The 19253-nt window shown below is 44.8% G+C and overlaps 1 protein-coding gene across 1 annotated transcript in view; it reads right to left on the minus strand.

The window, feature by feature from the left end:
* Positions 1-835: 835 nt before the first annotated feature.
* Positions 836-19253, minus strand: part of PSTPIP2 (proline-serine-threonine phosphatase interacting protein 2) — a 326413-nt gene continuing 307995 nt past the window's right edge. Inside the window, exons 14-15 of the mRNA XM_069218855.1 lie at positions 7250-7306; positions 836-2644 (exon numbers count right to left, since the gene is read on the minus strand). Of these exons, the coding sequence (XP_069074956.1) occupies positions 2643-2644; positions 7250-7306 (59 nt within the window). The 3' untranslated portion in view covers positions 836-2642. The remainder of the gene's footprint in view (positions 2645-7249; positions 7307-19253) is intronic.

Genomic DNA, 19253 nt, shown 5'->3' on the forward strand with positions numbered 1-19253 from the left:
TGGACATTGTGCAAGATCCAGTCAAACTGAATACACTGGCTGAGTTTACAAAACACGTGTCCCTCCTGCTTTCAGCACTGTTTGCACTCCTTTGACTGCACCATACTACCCTCATGCCATGGCGGCCAAGATGGCATTTGCACTCTAGTGGGGTAAGACCTTGTTGGAGCATCACTGATGGTCACCCACCTGTGCTGCAAGCACTAGCTGCCTGATTCCCAGAGTGGTGAGGGCAAAAAAGGTTGATAGCTGTGCGGCCCAAGCCTATGAGCCCCCTGCCCAATGCCCCTCTCATTGACTCATGTCACTCAAGCCGACCACTTTGCTAAGAGTTGTGCTTTGAGCAAAGGCATAAATGGGACGAAGAGGAAGAAGGGAAACTGCCCACCCTACGAAAGGCTAAAAACAACTGGCCCCTAGCACCTACTAATGGTTTCCCTCCCCGAGTTGTGGGGAGTTGCTTCCAGAAATGTTGAACTGCATCTACAACACGTGTTAGATTCAAGTGTTCACTCAAAATGGGCTCGTGGCTACACACTAGGGTAGATGTTACCTGCTTGTTGCTTGGCCAGACATTAAAGCATTAAAGCTGTAAGAATAATTAAATGATCAAGCCGCCACCTACACCAAAGAGTGCCAAACAGAGCAAAATTAGTTTTAGGAACTCATCTACAGTAAAATGAGAGGAAATGTTTTGCACATGAATTTGAGAATTGCATTAGGCCAGGGGAATCTGGGCTACTGAAACATATTAAATAAAACAGGAACCGGTAAGTATACATTGCATATGAGGACCAGAAGGAGAAGGGAAATTAAAACCAAGGCACACACTTGATAGACATAGATGAGGTTTATTAGTGTGGCAGCCACACATTTTTTTAAATCAGAGAACTTCTCAGCTTAGATGTAACCATTACATTTTAATTACCGTTAATACAATGACTCTAAATATCTGCAGTACGTTGTGTAAAGCAGCATAACATTACAAAAGGTATCCTTTTGTGACATTCCTTAACTACAATGAACCTGGAATTACTAAGTGGAATTTGCATAAGAAACACAGCCTCTGAAATTGTACAGAATTGACCCATTATGGGCAATATTATTAGCTCGGTGTGGGCATAGTTCCCACAACAATAACATTCTTGTATAAACACTACTCATGTTCACATGGAAGTACAAGTACATGTGAAACCAGTGCGCCTCTATTAATGTATGAACATATGATACATCCAGGTTATCAACTTTAACATGTATTGAAGAAAGCAATGTTCCTTCAGTCACCCAAGAGACACAGATGTCTTCAATATGTGCTGGAGCAGTATACATAATGACTGTTACTTACTGAGTTTGGTTCAATGATGGAAGCCAGCAGAAGAGCCCAGTGATCTTCAATAGGTATTGGTTCAAAATATGGAATGACTGTCACTGACTGAGTTAAGGATCGGTGATTGGGGGCCGGCTTAAGAGACCAATGATTTACGGTAGGTATTGGTGCAATGTGTGAAATTACTGTCACAGACTGGTTATATTGAGGTATGACTGAGTTTATGGTGATGGGGAGCCTAATGAAGAGCCCAAAAGTATCCATGACCTTCAAAAGTATCAGTGCAATGGATGGACTGACTGTCACTAACTGAGTTACGGAACAGTTATGGGGAACCGACTGAAGAACCAGTCATAGTCCATGAAAGAGAGGCTTAAAAAGAATCCATTAATATGTAATTAGTAGGACAGAAATCTTCAGTTTTGTGCAGGATCAGGAAAAAAGTGGACGTGGTGATGCATAGTTCTGGACCAGCGTATGATTTTTGTTTCTTCAATAGATTAAGGAAAACAGTTGTGAAACTTCAGGGAACTGTGGATAGGACATGGATCAAATTAACCAAAGTATACTGTTTAGAGCATATGAGTTGGGAAGTAGAAAGATTTGGAAGGGTCTGGAAGGAGTAGATAGATCAGTAGGATAGTTTAATAGATGCTTGCAGATGCAAAGTTATTTGCCTCTGCAATTGAGATAGTTTTGGCCTGCTCATCAAGGAAATAGCTGAATTGATTCAGAAAGAAAAATTTGGGGGATTTTGTTATGTGTGACTAGCGCAATTCTCTCAATGGTTGCAAGGCACAGTTACTGTGTGGCACCACACTTTTCATATACAAAACATTGGTGGCATTCCGTAGTGGTATTTGTATGTATTTTTACTTCTTACCCTAAGGAGGTGATGTATAAAGCGCGAAAAGCGTGTTGGCAAGCTTAATTAGAAGAATCTCATGATTCCATTTAATAACCTTTAAACATCAATACAAAACCCCCAAAAAGAGAAAAATTAAATATGGATACTTCTTGGGAATTTGGTGCCTTCAATCATCTGTTTTCGTTTTTTGTATTACAGAATAAATGTGTATTCGGTGTTTCTGTTAAGTCCTATCTAAGGAAGGTTCCTCTGAGTTTACAAAAGCCTTTTCACATCTCGGTGTCATCAACATGTAGCAGTCTTGTAAGAGACTCAGGGTAACACCACACATTGACACTAATCCTTTCAGCATTTAATATCTGCAAATAGTTTCATCATCTGCTCCGTGTGACGGGATGAGACTGTTCTTCCTTGTTCTTCTCGGAGAGACTCGACCTGCAGTCTTTGTTCTACAAAGAGATGAAGAGAAAGCACAACAGAAGTCACCAATGGATATTATTTCCAGTTTTCATCTAAATGCTTTGGGCCTTCTCTGTGATGGCAGCTTGTTTTCATGTGGTCAGAACATGGGCATCTGAATGTTTGACTCTTAAAATAATCTAATACGTACCCCCTCAGCTAAGGGAGGGTTACTCTATATGGGAGGTTTATATGCTCATCATAGTTTCTTTAGAAAACTCTTTGATATGGATACAAAATCCAGTTTGTAGTTGTTAATCAGAGAGCTATATGGCATAACTTGTGGTGCCCAATTTGCCCTCATACAATAAAGAAATGTGCCTGAGTCAAGTTAAAAGGGGAGTGAACCATGATGCTGAGATGGGCGACAAAGAAGCAATGTATTCATCTTTGAAGTGCCAGGGACAGAACAAACACATAACTTCACTATATCACATTGGAGGGGGAAATGACTGTTGCTGTATGTGTGAGGAAGGCTGCAGAAGGTAAAAGAACCAGGATTTCCTTCATAGGTTCACTATGGCATTGTTAGAGAAGAAGTTTACTCTCAACTACGCCTCACTATGTCGTTTGCTTTTCTCACCTTAACATTTCGATCTTCACCTTGCATGTAAGTGCTTTTAATCAAAAGTGTTGCTAAAATAGCATCTCACTTTTGTCTTTTATTTCAATTCTATTTAGGTTTCTCGTCAGCTAAGAGGCCGAGCGGCACCCCGACAGAGCTCTCAGAGACTGCCACCCCCTCTTGCTGGCCCTCTCTGTTCTTTCATAGACCGCCGTGCTCTATTGATTCCTTCTCCTCTAGCGCTGCCTTCCCTACTGTGTTGGCGCATCTTGATAAGGCTCCAATAGGAGACTAGACCTCCCCTGCATCCTAATGTGAGGAGCCTTGTAATGTCTCCTAATAGGTCAATCATGGTACCTGGTTGTGCGCAAAGGGTCCCTCTCAACAATGCCGCTGTTATCTTCCCACTCATGGTAGTATCGCAGTAACATGATGCCCAAAACGTGACAATAGCCTGAGACCAAAAGCAACACACACTGGTCAGGTCCCCCTGTAAAGCTTTTCTAACCACCCTTTGGTGGGCTCAGACCACTCTAAGTGGGGTAAATACAGGAAGTGGTAGCTGGTTGCCTTGTGATATTGCAAGGATGAGGTGCTAGGGAGCCAGTTAATCATATGGCAAGAGTGGAGAGTCTCTGAAATATCTCACATCAAATATAACCAGCACTATGAGAGCCTTGAACAGCACAAGTCTTGATAAACTAGTTGAGGAAAGCGTAGCTAGTGTTAGGCAGTCTGACTTGACATTCTTTTATCCCATCACACTACAAAGACACTGTAAATGCTCAAGGCTGTGTGCAATATTAATACTGGAAATGTGGCAATTACAGCTGAGACATCATAGTAAACCATAAGTCTCAATAAGTGAGCTACGCCTGGCCATAAACTATAGCTTATTGAGAAGAACTTGCAGATGAAGGAAATGCTTTATCTTTTATTTGAGCATACAAAATAACAGTTTTTAAAAACTAAGCCCTAACCTCTCTCTGGTAGTCTCTTTTGCTGGGCTTTCAGTGATGCTGGTATAACAATCTCTGTTCAAAAAAGCCTTAGTCTCATTAGATTTACTTTTAAATGCCACTCAGGGCTAGAATTACAACATAACAGTGCTGGTGAAAAGGTAAATAAAAATAACGTAAAACATTGTACCTCTATCTAGTAAGAATCTTCAGAGTTGTAGCCTGTGAAACAAAGTACTTTAATCTAGCCTCTTTACATTTTTGAAATTCTGTGACCTTTAATTTAATTTAGGATTTTTGACTAAGAAAGGCAACTAGGTGCTATAAAACCACAGTAAACTGTTAAGATATTCACCCTACTCTTTTCATATTTTCAGAGTTGTTGTCAGACAACAAATATTTTGGGTTGCTGCAGCGCAAGATCTAAAACAGTGGCACACGGTTGAACACAGAGATAGCAATTCCTCCATATCATACTGGTCACCTGCTGGAAATAGTCCTTTCTGCCGGGTTATCCCCATTTGTTTTGCATTTCTACTCCTGTTCTCTTGACTCTAGGACTCAGCACTTTCCAACTGCTAAACAGTACTTAAGTGCATGTGCTTTTCCTCTAAAACGTTGGCGTATCCACAACTGGTACATTCCATTTAAATGTAAGTCCCTTGTAAAATGGTATACCATATACCCAGGACCTGTAAAGTGAATGTAACTAGCGGGCCTGCAGCACTGATTGTGCCACCCACTTAAGTAGCCCTGTAAATATGGCTCAGGCCTGCCATAGCAGAGCCTGTGCGCAGTCTCACTGCCACCCTGACAGCATTTAAAACCTCTTGCCAAGCCTTAAACTCCCCCTTCTTTACATGTCACCCCTAAAGTAGTCTATAGGGAGCCCATATAGCAGGGTGCCATGTAAGCAAAAGGCAGGACATTTACTTTTGAATTCTCATGACCTGGTGATGAAAAACTGCCAAAGTCGTTTTTCATTACTGCGAGGCCTGCCCATCTCATAGGCCAGCATTGGGAATTCCTTATACTACCTTTAAGATGCAATTCCTGATCCGAGAGGAATAGCTGCATCATGTTTAGTGCCACTGGAATGGTAATAATAAATCCTCTTTACTGGGAACACTGGATTTATTATTACTATTTTAGAAATGCCACATTTAGAAAGAAGACATTTCTCTGCACTCACTGCCCACAGCCTGTCTCCTATACAAGTTTGGCTTGGGCTAGGTGACAGTTACGCTTTTGCATTCCCTTCAGACACCCACAACACAGGATACCCAGCTACATCTGCATTCATCTGCATACTGATGGGTCTTCCTGGTGAGGAGGCTGAGCAGGGCTCATACACCTCAAAGGGTAGTAACCAGAGTCCACACAAAGGAGCTGATTACCTCACACTTTTAGTCTGGAGCTGGGGCTGACCTGAAAGGGGGGCCTGTGCACTTCACAATAACTCTTTGTAGTCACCCCCCACATCAAAGGCACTTTCTAGTATAAGTATTAGGTCCCTCATCCACTAAAATCAGTACACTTCTGAACTCAAGAAAATGTTGCTGGAGTAAAAACTACTGTGTGCCAGGATTGCCACTCTGCAAGGATTAACTGCTCTCAGGAACTGCTGTCCTGCTTTGCTGTGCCTCCCTGCTGCTTGCTGATCTCTGACCGGTAGCCCAAGACTCCTTTCTCCAAATCCAGAGTGACTCAGAGCGGCTTCTGCTTTCCTTTGCCACTTGCTCTTTCAATTATAACCCGAGCGGCTTTGCCAAACTGCGTCACTTGCATCTGTGAACTGCCCAGAGCAGTCCTGCTTTCCTTTTCTGCTCGCACTTTCGGTCAACCCAAGTGACTTTGCCAAACTTCGCCGCTTGCATCTGTAAACTGCTGGGAGAAGCCCTGCTTTCCTTTTCCGCTCGCTACTTTCTGTCAACCCTAGCGGCTTTGCCACACTTCTCGGCTTGCATCTGTGAACTGCCAGGAGTGGCCCTGCTTTTCTTTGCCGTTCACTACTTTCCGTCCACCTGAGCAGCTTTGCCAGGCTTCTGCTTGCATCTGTCAACTGCCCCGGAGCCGCCCTGCTTTCTTTTGCCGCTCGCTACTTTCCTTCAACCTGAACGGCTTTGCAAAACCTTGCCGCTTGCATGTGTGGACTACCCTAAGTGGCTCTGCTCTCCTTTGCCAACCGCTTCTTTCAGTCAACCCAAGTGGCTCGGCCATACTTTGCCGCTTGCACCTGTGAACAGTCCGAAATGGCCCAGCTTTCCTTTTCTGCTCGCTAATTTCAGTTAATCCGTGTGGCTTTGCCAAACTTTACTGCTTGCATCTGTAAACCATCCAGAGCGGCCCTGCTTCCCCTTCGCTGCTCGCTGCTTACAGTCAACCCGAGCAGCTTTGCCCAACTTTGTTGCTTGCATCAGTGAAACACCCGGAGCGGGCCAGCTGAGACTTTGCAGCTTGCCGCTTCAGTCAACCTGTGCGGTATTGCCCAAATTGGCCATGCACAGCTCCCCAAGAGGAGCACAACCAGGACAGTACTGGAGACCATAAAACATTGCGGATCAATGCTGAGGAATCTCTGGCACCACCCCTTTGATTTCTGCATTCAGTCATCAACCTTGCTTAGCTTTGAGTCTGCCCAACAAATATTCCACTATTTATGAATTAGATCTGTATTGTGCTGATCTTAAATTAACCAGATAAATATGCTTTATCTACATCTACATCTGTGTGGAGTCTTTTTTTGTGGCGTGCCTTCTGTGGTTATTGTGTGTGTTGCACAAGTACTTTACATATTGCCTTCTATGTTAGGCCTACCTGCTGTGTGCCAAGCTACCAGAGGGTGAGCACAGGCTAATTTAGGTTGTGTCATTGACTTGCCCTGACTAGGATTGTGGTCCCTACTTGGACACGGTGCATACCTCTGCCAACTAGAGACCCAATTTCCAGCATCACTCAACTAAGATCAGAAATAGTTAATGTACTATATAAGTGAGTAAAGATCTATGTGCCTATCACCAGCATGGGTGGAAAAAAGGAGTGCATGTTCAGCAAACTAACAAAATACTTACAGTTGTCATAATGTTGTATTTTACTGTACTCGTTAACAGTATCATAGTCAGAGTTACCTGTAAACAATAAAATCAGGTTTAGCAGAAAATAGTCAAAGCAATATGGCCCATCATTGCTCATAATGCCATGAATGATTGTCATCTAAATCAATAAATCTCTTTTCTGGTTTCTGAATGAAAATGGTATATTTGTACTGGAAATATACAATATCAATAAATGTTTAAAACCTGTAAAATAATGAACATGGAATATGCATCCAGTTGCCATGGTAAAGATGAATACATAACTAATGAAGAGGCAACAATATGATATTTACCTTATTAAGCAGTCTGTTTACCATCTTCAAGTCCAGGAAAGGGCAGTTCCGGTTTTGGGCTATTTCTTACCAGAAGGAATCAGAAGTACATTTCCTTAGTACTCTGAAGATTTGGAGCAGGGCTTGAACACTCTATTCCTCTACAAAATTCGCACCTCCTCTGTGGTAGCCAGTCCTTTAGTACAGATTTCAATCTGTTGGGGGCTATCTGGTACAGAACCTGAAAACCCTTTCTATTCTGCACACTATCTAGAACCAACCTCTCCTTGGTTAAGCTCTGGCACATACTGAGGTACTTGGACATACCCTTTCCTATGGAGGTGCTCAGCTGGGAAGGCAGGATTGGATGTTGTTTCTTTGAAAAACCAGGGGCCTATGAAAGTTGCTGATTTCTTCTGCCTTTATTAGGCTTCTGGCACTGGAGGTTCAATTTATACTACTGTTTTTCTTAAAGCTGTGTATGAACACACACATTGTTCATATTCATACCTCCTAAACTGGACTTTCGGGAAGCCAGGTTTCTTCTACCCGACTGATCTGAGAGTTTATGTGTCAGGTCCATTCTATGAATTTCCATGTCTGCATGTGTATTTGGCCCCCAACTCCGTCTTGACTATCGACTCCATTTTGTGCTTAGCTTCAGGTGCCGTCACATCAGCGGTGCAGGGTTTTTCCACACCGATCTTGTTTTCCGCACAGAACGTGCTTTCCTCACCAGAACAGGGTCACGCCGTGCCCGAACATAATATGTGGGATGTGGAATGTAGGCATGATAAGAGAGTCTCAAGCTGGGAATGTTTTCATCAAGGAGCACAGCTCTGTCTCTGGAATGCACAATGAGACAGGGCCTGTTCCTTCGCATGTTTTAGACACAGACCAAGTACAGTCAGTGCTTGAATTTCATAGCCGAAGGGAGGGGATTGCTAGAATCTTCCTCTTGAGTTAGTTTAAGGTATATAAGACAGAGAAAACTTTCCTGTCTGAGCCGTTCAGGGTTCCTTGGCTTGGTGCTGGCAAGGATGATGGATTTAAACCCTATGGTGATGCATTTTAATTCTTAATTATATATATTCACTGCTGATGTATTACACAAACAGAAGGGGCCTGAAAAATACCGAACAGAAAAGATGGAAAATTCTACAAACCAGAGAAAGAAATATTGTTGTCCAAAAGACCTTCACAATGAAGCAGTATTCAGGGATTCCCTGCTAAGTGAATGACAAATGAACTGCCAAACAGATCCTACTAGGCATAACGGAATAGGTGCACCTCTGTGACTTTTAAAGGATCAAGAAAAGGAGCCTTGTGCACCACTTCCTGCAATTGTTCTCAATTGTTAGGCTGAGCTTGTTAATGATTTAAGTCTAATGTACCTTATGTGATTAGTTAAACATTAATTAACATGATTAAAACAATAAACATAAACAGTGGAGCAAGCATATCCTGAAAATTAAAGAGATCGTAAAGCTTTCAGCATGTGAAGGTACTCTGACTACCTACCTAATATCTGTAATGATCCAGCAGAAGCCTTTCTCAGCCTTCATTAATAAAAGGCATCTGAATATTTCCACACATGAAGAAGAGAATTAAATCTCCCAACCATAATTGAATGATACCTACGTAGATGCAAGATTTTGTATTTTTCTCTTTATTCATTTTTAAAGAAAAGTGTACCCAGAGCCATACCATCTCTTCTAAAGGAAAAACGTGTACTGGAACTTTAAGGCAGCCAAAAAACACCACAATCCTAGCATGAATCACAGAAACAGTTGAGTTCTTGGTCTTATTTTTAAAAAAATTTTAAACTGTGGGGAAGATTACAGAAAAGTGCCTCTAATGCTGAGAAAAGGGGAGTCACCAGGAAACACATGTGGTTGCTCCACTTTGGCGTACCATTAAAGCAATCAAACCAGCGGACCTCAAGTGAAGGTCTGAATTCATGTTTCAGTAACCAAATCCACATAATGTGAGAAAAGACCCAAAGTAAGGGTCTCAGGGTTGAGACTGGTAGCTCTAAGGGACTATGGAGGAGGCCAGCAGGCCACAAGCAAGTGCCATCTTAGCTCACCATTGACTCGGCAGTTAAAAGTGAAGCTCCAGTGGCAGAGAATGGCTGGGGAGAGCCTTAGTCACTGAAGGGGCTTTAGAAGGGGACTCACAACTGGTGAGTGGGTGAATGGCAGATGATGCTAGATGAAATGAAGCTGAGTGGGGAATAGCTTCTAATTTGTAGCATGCTGCTGAGGAGATTTGTACATAAGTATACAGCGTTTGGATAGAGCGAACCTAGCCAAAAAGGCAATGAAGCGCTGTACCAAGGTCAAAAACAAGCATACAGTCAATGTGTGATGGGAGAAAATGTAATGGTGTGCGATCAATATGGAAGTGTCTAGACCATTAAAGGTCTGTCACCACCTGTGCCCAGAAATCTTGTACAGTCCGGCATTCCCACGCCAGATGCGTAAAGTCCGCCCCATGAACATTGCAATGCAGACAGGTATCAGACCGGGTGGGGGATATACGGTGGAGGTGCCTGGGAGTCAGATACGTCCTGTGCAGGAAATTGTAATGTACCAATTTGAAGCAGGCATTGCATGATACCATATGTGGGCATTTGCAAATGCTTGACCAAGTGCTGTCGTCCAAAGAGGAGTCCAGATCTAGCTCCCATGCAGCTTGCACCCTGGGGAGCAAGCCTGTTGCATCCTCTCTCATTGCCCTATAGAGTAGTGTGATTAGGTGCCTACCCCCTCCACAGGACAATAAAACGTCCAACATACGCAATGGCTGTGGTATAGCAGTATATGTGTGCCATGTCTGTTTGGCCATCTTCATCAGTCCTGTGTGATGAAGGAAATGTCATAGGCCTAGTTAAAGGCTTCACAGGCCTGTTCAAACGTGATGAAGTACTCACTAGGATATAGATCCCCCAGCAGTGCACATCCCCCATTTCACCAGGTCTGAAAAAATATTGGCCATCATTTGCCTTACCAGAGCTAACATCCAGAGAGGGGGCTCTCCACAGGACCACTTCTGCGTAGTGCTGCCAAATACTGGCCGTGTGGCTGACTGCTTATGGACAGTCCCCATCTATACCCACCCCGTCCATTAATACCACAGGGAGACTTCTGCAGTCACCAGTCCCGCTGGTGAACACTTTTCCGTTATCTCTCTCTGCCACCGGGCAGCAAGCTGCAGATGTGCTGCTTAATATTAAAGATCTGATCTAGGCACCTCCAGACCCCCGTCTATGTATTGCTAGGTCAATGTAATCAGAGGTATCCTTCTTCGGCGGCCCGGCCACAACTGAGTTGTACAGAGTTCAGTTGTTTGAAGATCCTCCGAGGTATGTTGCAAAACGAATTTGCAACATATACAGGCATCGGGCAACACACCATCTTAGACACTGCCAGTCTGCCCAACAAGGAGAGCGGAAGTGTATTCCAAAAAGCAACTGACTTCCTCAAGACGTCAACAGCTCTGTCTACATAAAGACACAATTGCTGTGTATCATTGTGCGTCACCTGCATCCCCAGATATTGAAAACTTGTCATCTCCTAGCGCAGACCCAGGAGCCGATCTTACGGTGTGGAGACCAGTGCTGCCAGGGGAAAAAGAAGCGACTTATTACAGTTGAGGAGACCAGATAGGTCCCCAAACTCATCTAGAAGTTGCAACAGCATTGGCAGAGCTACATGTCATCTGCATAGAGTGATATAATAGATATAATATGGCTAGTGTCACCCAGCCGTGTGCCCCTGTCCCACAATTCACGACGCACACAGATGGCTAAGGGTTCAATCGCTAATGTAACAGGAGAGGCGATGTCGCCTGTCGCATTCCCCTTCCCAGTGCTCACACTTCCGAACGACTTTGCCCTACAAGCACTCTCGCACTGGGTTCTGTATATAGCAAGCAGACCCACCCTCTTTACTATGGACCAAGACCCATTGCCCATAATACTTCTAGCAGATAACCTCAGTCCACCATGTCAAGGCTTTCTCCAGATCAATAGAGACCAGTACCAGCTCTTTTCCACGGTGTTCCACTTTATGTGGGACATGCATAAGGCGTCTAGGATTCATGCCCATGTTACGGCCGGGGATGAAGCCACATTGGTCCTCGTATACCAATTAGGGCACATGTGGCATCAGGCGGTTGGCGAGTAACTTGCAAAGTATTTTTCATGTCAACGTTAATCATGGTGAGTGGCCTATAAGCAGCGGGGTCAGCCTTGTCACCACTTGGTTAAAGGAACATGCAAATCTCAGCTTCCTGCATTGATGGAGGCAGTACTCCCCTCTTGTGCCCCTCCAAGTAAACCTCCAGGACACCCTGTGTGACCGTTGCCGAGAACGGCTAATAGAACTCAGGCTGAAAGCCATCTCCACCTGGCACCTTAGTTAATGGTAACATACAGTGCTGCAAGTATTTTTTCTTGCCCGATGGGGGCGTCTAGGGACTCGGAAGCCGATGGTACCAGTTGTGGAAGGTCCAAATGCTCCAAGAACGGGACATATCGATCTGGAGTATGGTAGGATCGGCGGTATACACATGCTGAAGGTGCTGCTGTATCAAGCACCTTCCACGAGTCCAGTATCCCAGCACTGGTGGTGACTCTGGCACCATCCACCAATATCCAGTTTTTGATCTGCGGTGGCGGATATTCCCTTTGAAGTATCCAAGCCAGCAATCTATCTTACTTGTCCCCCTCTCTGTGTAGCCTCTGCTGGTATTGCTTAAGGGTATATCTGTCCAGTCGATCCCAGATGTCCGCTATACGGCGACACACCATCATCTCTCTACTGCGTGTATCAGGTCGCGACAGCTCCGCGGCCTGCAATGTGGCCAGCTCCGCTTCCTTCCTACCAAGATCCTGCCGAAGCTGACATCATACTCTGAAGGTCAGACCCATACAGTGGCCCCTCAACACCCCGTTTAGGGCCTACCACTCAATTGCCCTGCTGGATGTTGTTCCCCAGTTAACCGTCATGTACTCCATCAGTGCCCCCAAAAGCACCTCCCTACTGACCACGTCCTCTAGTTGACATCCTCCAGGTCTGAGCCACCCGGTCACGCCCATCTCACTACAGTGCATAGGTTACAGGGGAGTGATCCAACAGAAATCGCGCCATTTGAGTCACCCCAATATCTTCCAATTGTGGTGTCCTGCCACCAGTATCCTGTCCAGTCTACTGTAAGTATTATGCATGGCCGAATAACAGGTAAATGCCTGCTGCTCCAGGTGGCTTGTTTTCCAAATATTCACTAAGCCCACAATTCGCTTTACCTATGTAGGTGCGGTGGTCTTTAAGGGTTTGGTACCTGCCTTGGGGGGTGATCTGTCCAGATCAGCATCCAAAATACAACTGAAGTTGCCGAGCCACAGAATTGGCGCGTTCACCTCATGCATCAACAGTTCTTGTATACTATGGAAAAAATGGAAAAACATTGGTTCGTCATAAGTATTCATAAGGGTCACGTCATGTCCATCCAGCACTCCCCGCATCAACACATATTTCCCCGCCACATCAGCCTCTAGGTATGTAAGGGAGAGTGGAACATCTAGTGCCCACCCAAATCAGCGTGCCCCTGTCATACGTCGATTAGGAGGAATGGTATACCTGCCTTCGCCATTTTTTAGCAAGGTGCACCACACTTGTATAATTTAAGTGTGTTTCCTGCAAGCAGGCTATGGAGATTTTGTGCCTCTTTAGAAAGGTGAGTACTCTGTATTGCTTAATCTAGGTCTCTGACCCTCAGACATTCCAAGACAAAAGTTTAAAGTCAACTCCCCTCATAAGGTGTGTCCCGAAGTTATTGCCCACTGGATCTCTGCCATGTTTTGGTACCCACTAACTGCTGCCCTCTATGAAATCAAGAACATGTAATACAACACAACTCTCCCTCTTCCACAGACATACATAGTTCAACCACTCACCTATGTATGCCCACCTCATGCATGTGCCAGGACTTGCACAGCATCCCAGTCAGTCCATCAGGGATGAGCTAACTCAAACACCTGAATAGCCACCTGGCCTGTTTTCCGCCCTTAATGTGTTGCATTCCACGCCCATCCCTTGAAGGCCTTATTCCACCCCCATTCACGCATTTCATTTCAAGTGCAGAAGTGTGCACAAGTGCAACCAATGGTGGTACAGCTTTGGCACACTCGACCCAACCACTTTACAGAAGTCTAATTCTCACTTCATACTAGCACGTTATTAATTAGATGTCTATATCCATCTTGCCACTCATACATCAGCAACTCTCCCCACCTCCGGGGCGACTAAAGTATCGGGCAAAAAGTCTGATGCTGAGCTCGAGCCCCATAGCTCAGGTCACCGGCTGCAAGTCAACATTCTGCATGCCTTCTCGGGCCTCCTGTGTGCAAAGCTGCAGGGTACCGTCTTCACTAACCATGACCCTCTGATTTTACAGGGAAGTAGAATTAGGATTATCTCCAGCTTGACATCGCCAGCGAGTATCTCCCCTCGGGCGGTTGCTCCCTGCGCATTTTGGGATGCAGCTAGAGTGTGGCTGTATTGCTTCACCCCGGATCTTCAGCCATTCCCACACCTCTTCCGGGTTGTCAAAAAAATGTACTTTCTCAAGTGCAAGGACCTTCAGTTTGGGCTGGGCACAATAGCATATACTGCAGTTGTAGCGCCTGCAGCTTTTGTTTGCCTCCCAGAAACGACTTACGTTGTTCCTGCACTTGCTTGGTATAGTCCCGGAATATGAAGATCTTGCTGTTACCAAAAAGCGAGCTGCTTGAAGTATGCCATCTCTGCCTCGATAATTGAATATCTTGGCTTTGATGAGCTTTGGTAATGCCCACAGTACTGGTCGATGCATCAATGCTCTTTGCTCCCTCTCCACCACGAAGAAACCAGAGAGGCCCTGCGGTGTAAATACTTCATACCCACGGTTCCATGAACATTTAAGTTGATTATCCTTCCGCACCCTTCCGGAAGCCCAACACCCAGATGTCGCTGCTTCAAAAGCGGCTCTATGCATCCTCCGCTCTCCGTTCCGGCTCCCTTGTGGTTATAGTCATGTGGGCCATTTGACACTTCAGGGCTGCCACTTCCCCCTACAAGTTCCCTATGTTACCTTCCGCTGCTGTGAATTTGTCCGTGACCTTGCGCAGGTCCACCAGCAAGTGACCCAGTCTCTAATTTATGTTCCAGAGTGGTTCTGCAGCCTTGAATAGAGGCCATCAGGACCGCCCTGGAGGGCTCCGCCTCTCCCCAATACTCAGCCCCCTCATCACCCAATCCTGACTGCCGTGTTGGCCTCTGCATGGGGAGTTGCGGGGTAGTGTATGGGGTGATGGTGTTCGCCGGATTTGAGCGAGCCGTCTTGTCCTTGCCCATAATGCCCTGAAGTGAGTGAGGTCCACCGTCCAGTCCACCTGCTACTCCTACGTTGCTCAACCCCCAACAGGGACACCCATCGATCCCCACCACAACTGCAGGTCCACCAACTCCACTCCTCCCCCTGCGTGCGGTCGCGGTTACCTTCAATGTGGGCCTGTGATCTTCCGTTGTAAAAGGACCCCACTAAGTCTCATCCGCTTGTTTATTTGTCGCTGGCCTGCATTCTGTATTGTAGACTCCGTCAGACCCTTGCTGTTTCTAATGAATGTCTGATCTTGGCTAAAACACTCTACAAGGTACTACATCTGAGACACCAAGGGGGTGTCACCCAGCTGCCCAGCACACTAGCAATTTGCTCATATATTTTCACCGGCCCAGGTTAGACAGCTCCCCCACCAAGGTCCCAGTAGGCTCCAAGAGGGGGCACTGCCAACGCAGGCATCCAGGAGGCCCCACTCCAGTGCTGCATAGGGGGGTGGGGGGGTGGAAGTCCCTGTTGACCAATTTTTGTTGTTGGAAATGTGGCTGCAGGGCCTCAGAGGGCAACCTAATTGCTTGGTGTGGGGGTGCAGACAATGTTGGATATGTGGAGTGAATGCTGATCGCCTCCTTAAGCGTGCCTCAGGGGGGCTTACAGCTCTCCCCCATAGTCTCACTCGTCCTACTGCAGTGTAATGTCATACTCAGGGTGGAATTAATGCCCTTGCGCCGGGAGCTCCCTGGCAGGTGTCCACACGCAAATCTCACTGCAGTCGTATTGGAGGGGCAGTGCCCCTCCCACTCCAAGCCCACTGTCTGCCTTGGACGGGGCCATTGCACTCTCTGATCTTCCTCATATGGCAGTATCACATCACTTGCATCTCTGGGGTACCAGCGGGGGCCATGGAACCTCCACGTCTCATACAGATTTAAGTGCCTCTGAGCTGGCCGAGTGGCTGGGTTCAGCCGCTGCTCCAGCCTGCTGCTCCACTGCAAGCCACGCGAAGGAAGCCTCTCCACTCAGCGTGTCTCTCACTGACTCAGCGTACAGTCACTGCTTTAATTCCAGCCAGTCTCTGACTGTGTGTGGCAGCTATGTCGCCATATCAGCTTAGTTTGGGCACTTTATGGTCAGGATAGTGCAAGACATATTATTTAGAAAAGAAATGGGCCAGGAGTCTCCGGGACTCACGTCCTGTCAATCATCGTCCTGGCCACCCCCTCATGCAGGAGGTGATTAGGACTGATGTGATCTTGAAGCTGAGAGCAGATCCATTTGCAATGATCCTGCTGATGAAGGGTAGATGGCTAACGGGCTGTTAATTGGTGAGAACATCAGCATCTAATATAGGTTTCTTTAGGAGTGGGACGATCTGGCTTGTACTCACACCTTCTTGAGTGAAGAGGCAGTGACCATGGTCAGTAGGGGGGTAACAAAGTGTCCTCAGGAAGACCTTTCATCAAAGGCAAAGGTAAGACACAATTTTCGTACAAAGTGGCTTTGAGGGAGTTGAGTATGTTAGCAAGACCTATGATAAGCTTGAATTTGAAGGATGGCCATTTCTATGAGAAGTGTGGGTGTAAGACAAGAAGCAGGGTTGTTGTCAATATGAGTCTGATCTTTATATTCTCAGGGAAGAAGTAGTTCATGGCATTGCACTTGTCTCTGGAGTGTGGGATAGGTGGATCAGGCAAGGGGCTTATGCAATGCTTTACTGGCTTGTAAAGTGTTCTCCTTCAGTTGGTGGTTTCATTGATGGTGTTGGCAAAATACTTTGCTTTGGCTTATTGGCTGATGCGATGAGCTGTCTGCAAGTTGCACAGAGGGACTTCATTGTGGTCACTTGGATTTCTGTTGCTCTTCCATTTTCTTTCCTGTCTGCAGATGGAGTGCTTATTGTCAGCAAGGCCTTTAGAGTACCATGGTGCTGAAGGTTTTGACTTGACCTTACGTGTTTTTGTTGGAGTGTGGATGTTCATATAGTTTTTTTTTTAAAGCATTGAAGATGTTTAGAATGGTGCTGGCATTAAAAGTTAAATTGGCAGCACAACAGATAAGTACACGCATTAGGTTCTCTTTTGAGTTAACATTGGTTTGTTGGTAGGATACTGAGATGGGGATCAAGAGGTGATTGGTCCAGTCTCGGGGTATAGATGGTTTTTTATTGGATTGTTTGTAATGTTGAAAAGACAAGGTAGATGATGTAGCTTTTGGAGTGTGTTGACTGGGTGATGTGACATAACTAGTTGAGTTTGTTGAGGTGTGTGTTCCTTATTATTTTGAGCTTTGGTTGCCTGAGGGGTTGAAGTCACCCCTGAGAGTGATGTGGGTGTGCTGGAATAGTCATGTGGCAAGGAGATCCAAGATTTCATTGATGAAGTCCTTGTTCTGTCCAGAAGGCCTGTAGATAAGATGGAAAGTGGTGGTCTGAGTTTTAAGGAGTGGGAAATAGCATATGAGTAACATAATAGTGTTGAGTCCCTTTTTATGTGCATGGTCCACATGGTGGATACTGTTGTATGTGGGAATAAGGATGTGTAGAATGTGTGAGTGAACCATGTTTCTGTAATGAACAGGACTTCAAATGTGTGAAAAGTGATCAGGTCTGAACTGTCTGGGAAGAAACCATTAATGTCACTTCCTGTGCTGATAAATGAACGTAAATGAACTCCTCTTGCATGGCTTCTTTTAAATATATTTTGGCTTTGGCATTAGCATCTAGACGTCTTCAAGTGCAAACTGAAGACACTTTTCTTTCATGTAGTTACACGATCACAGGGCAGTTTGTTCTTCTAGATGCAACAATTTATCATTTGCTATACAAATGTTATCTAAGTCCATCCATTTATCATGAACCATCCGAAGACAAAGTTCCTCACCCCAATGTGCAGAACGTTACAGTACTCTCTCTAGCTTTTCCACACATTATTGAGAAGTATAGATAATTATGGATGAATTATGATGACCTTTGAGTGTGTCACATGTCAAATGTAGAAAACTTTTTAAGGGTGTAGCTTTCAGAAGGATAGAGTGAAGCTTTTCTCAAAACAGATCTTGTCAATGTTTTTTCTCCCAATCATCCAATTTTTTTGGAAAGTGATGTACTTGCTATCTTATTCCATTTTTTTATAAATATTGCTAACGATCTCAAGATGAAGATGAAAAAGTTATTTACCTGTTACACCAGTTCTCCAACATAGGTATCTCCATTAAATTAATAAATAGCCCACACATCTTCCAGATAAAGCCACTGGAATAGAAGCAGCATTTTGGGTCTTCCTACTTCCTTCTCTATGTCATGCTTTTCCACAACTATGCAGGAAGACAGTTCGGGTCAAATAAGACACTTTTTCTCTCCATCCATAAGAACGTCCTGAGATAAGAGTGAAGCAATAAGCAAATAGGGAGGGTGTCAGAAACAGGGCATCCAGGTTCATGATGACCCTCAGTGAGATTCCTTTTCTCCAACAGACACCAGGGGAAATGACAGAGAAAGAATATAAATGAATATGCACAGGACTAATTCATACTAAATAAATGCCTATAGTTGTTTCTAATGACCTTACAAATGAACTGTATGGAAGAATAGGAAAACTAATAAAGATAACTCGAATAATAAGGACCATCGTAAACCAGAGAAAACGTACCTATTATCTGTCCTTAAGAAAAGGCCACAGCTATGTACCATAAGAGGCTACATCTCACACAGTCTAATGCAGGTTTGTTCAAGTAGCTTGTGGGCTACTACTGGCTCTCCAGCAACCTATAAGTAGCTCTCCTTTGTGCAGTCCAGCCTACTATATTAAAATGTTTGCTTGGATGAGTTAATACATATACCAAAGTTGAGACTGTATACTTGAGATACAAATGTGATTATTTTCATAAGCTAATATCTGGAGAAAAATGGCTTAATTTCCAATTTTTAAAGCTGATATTTGAGTGATACATCATGTGGCATTGGAGATAGTTTTACAAATGGTATTACCTTGGTGCCAGAGGCATCGCAGGAATGGTTATTATGTATTACCCATGTAGAGGCATTCCATATTGACAAAGCATTTGTAACATGTCTTCTAGCAACAATACCTGATGCACTGAAGTGAGGGCTGCTAGTAATCTTGCATATGGTGGCCACTAATGTAATCTTGTCTGATGGGGTCACTGTTACAACACTAGTAATATTAGTTGCTCTCAATACGTTTCATGGAACATAAGTAGATCTTATTAGAGGAGAGGTTGGAGACCCCTGATCTAGAGCAAAGTACACCTCTTTAAGTCAGAAAGGAAAGGAAAAATATGCATACTTAGTTCACAATCCAGGAGTA

This window comes from Pleurodeles waltl, chromosome 1_1, assembly GCF_031143425.1.
Source record: "Pleurodeles waltl isolate 20211129_DDA chromosome 1_1, aPleWal1.hap1.20221129, whole genome shotgun sequence".
Classification (NCBI taxonomy): Eukaryota; Metazoa; Chordata; class Amphibia; order Caudata; family Salamandridae; genus Pleurodeles; species Pleurodeles waltl.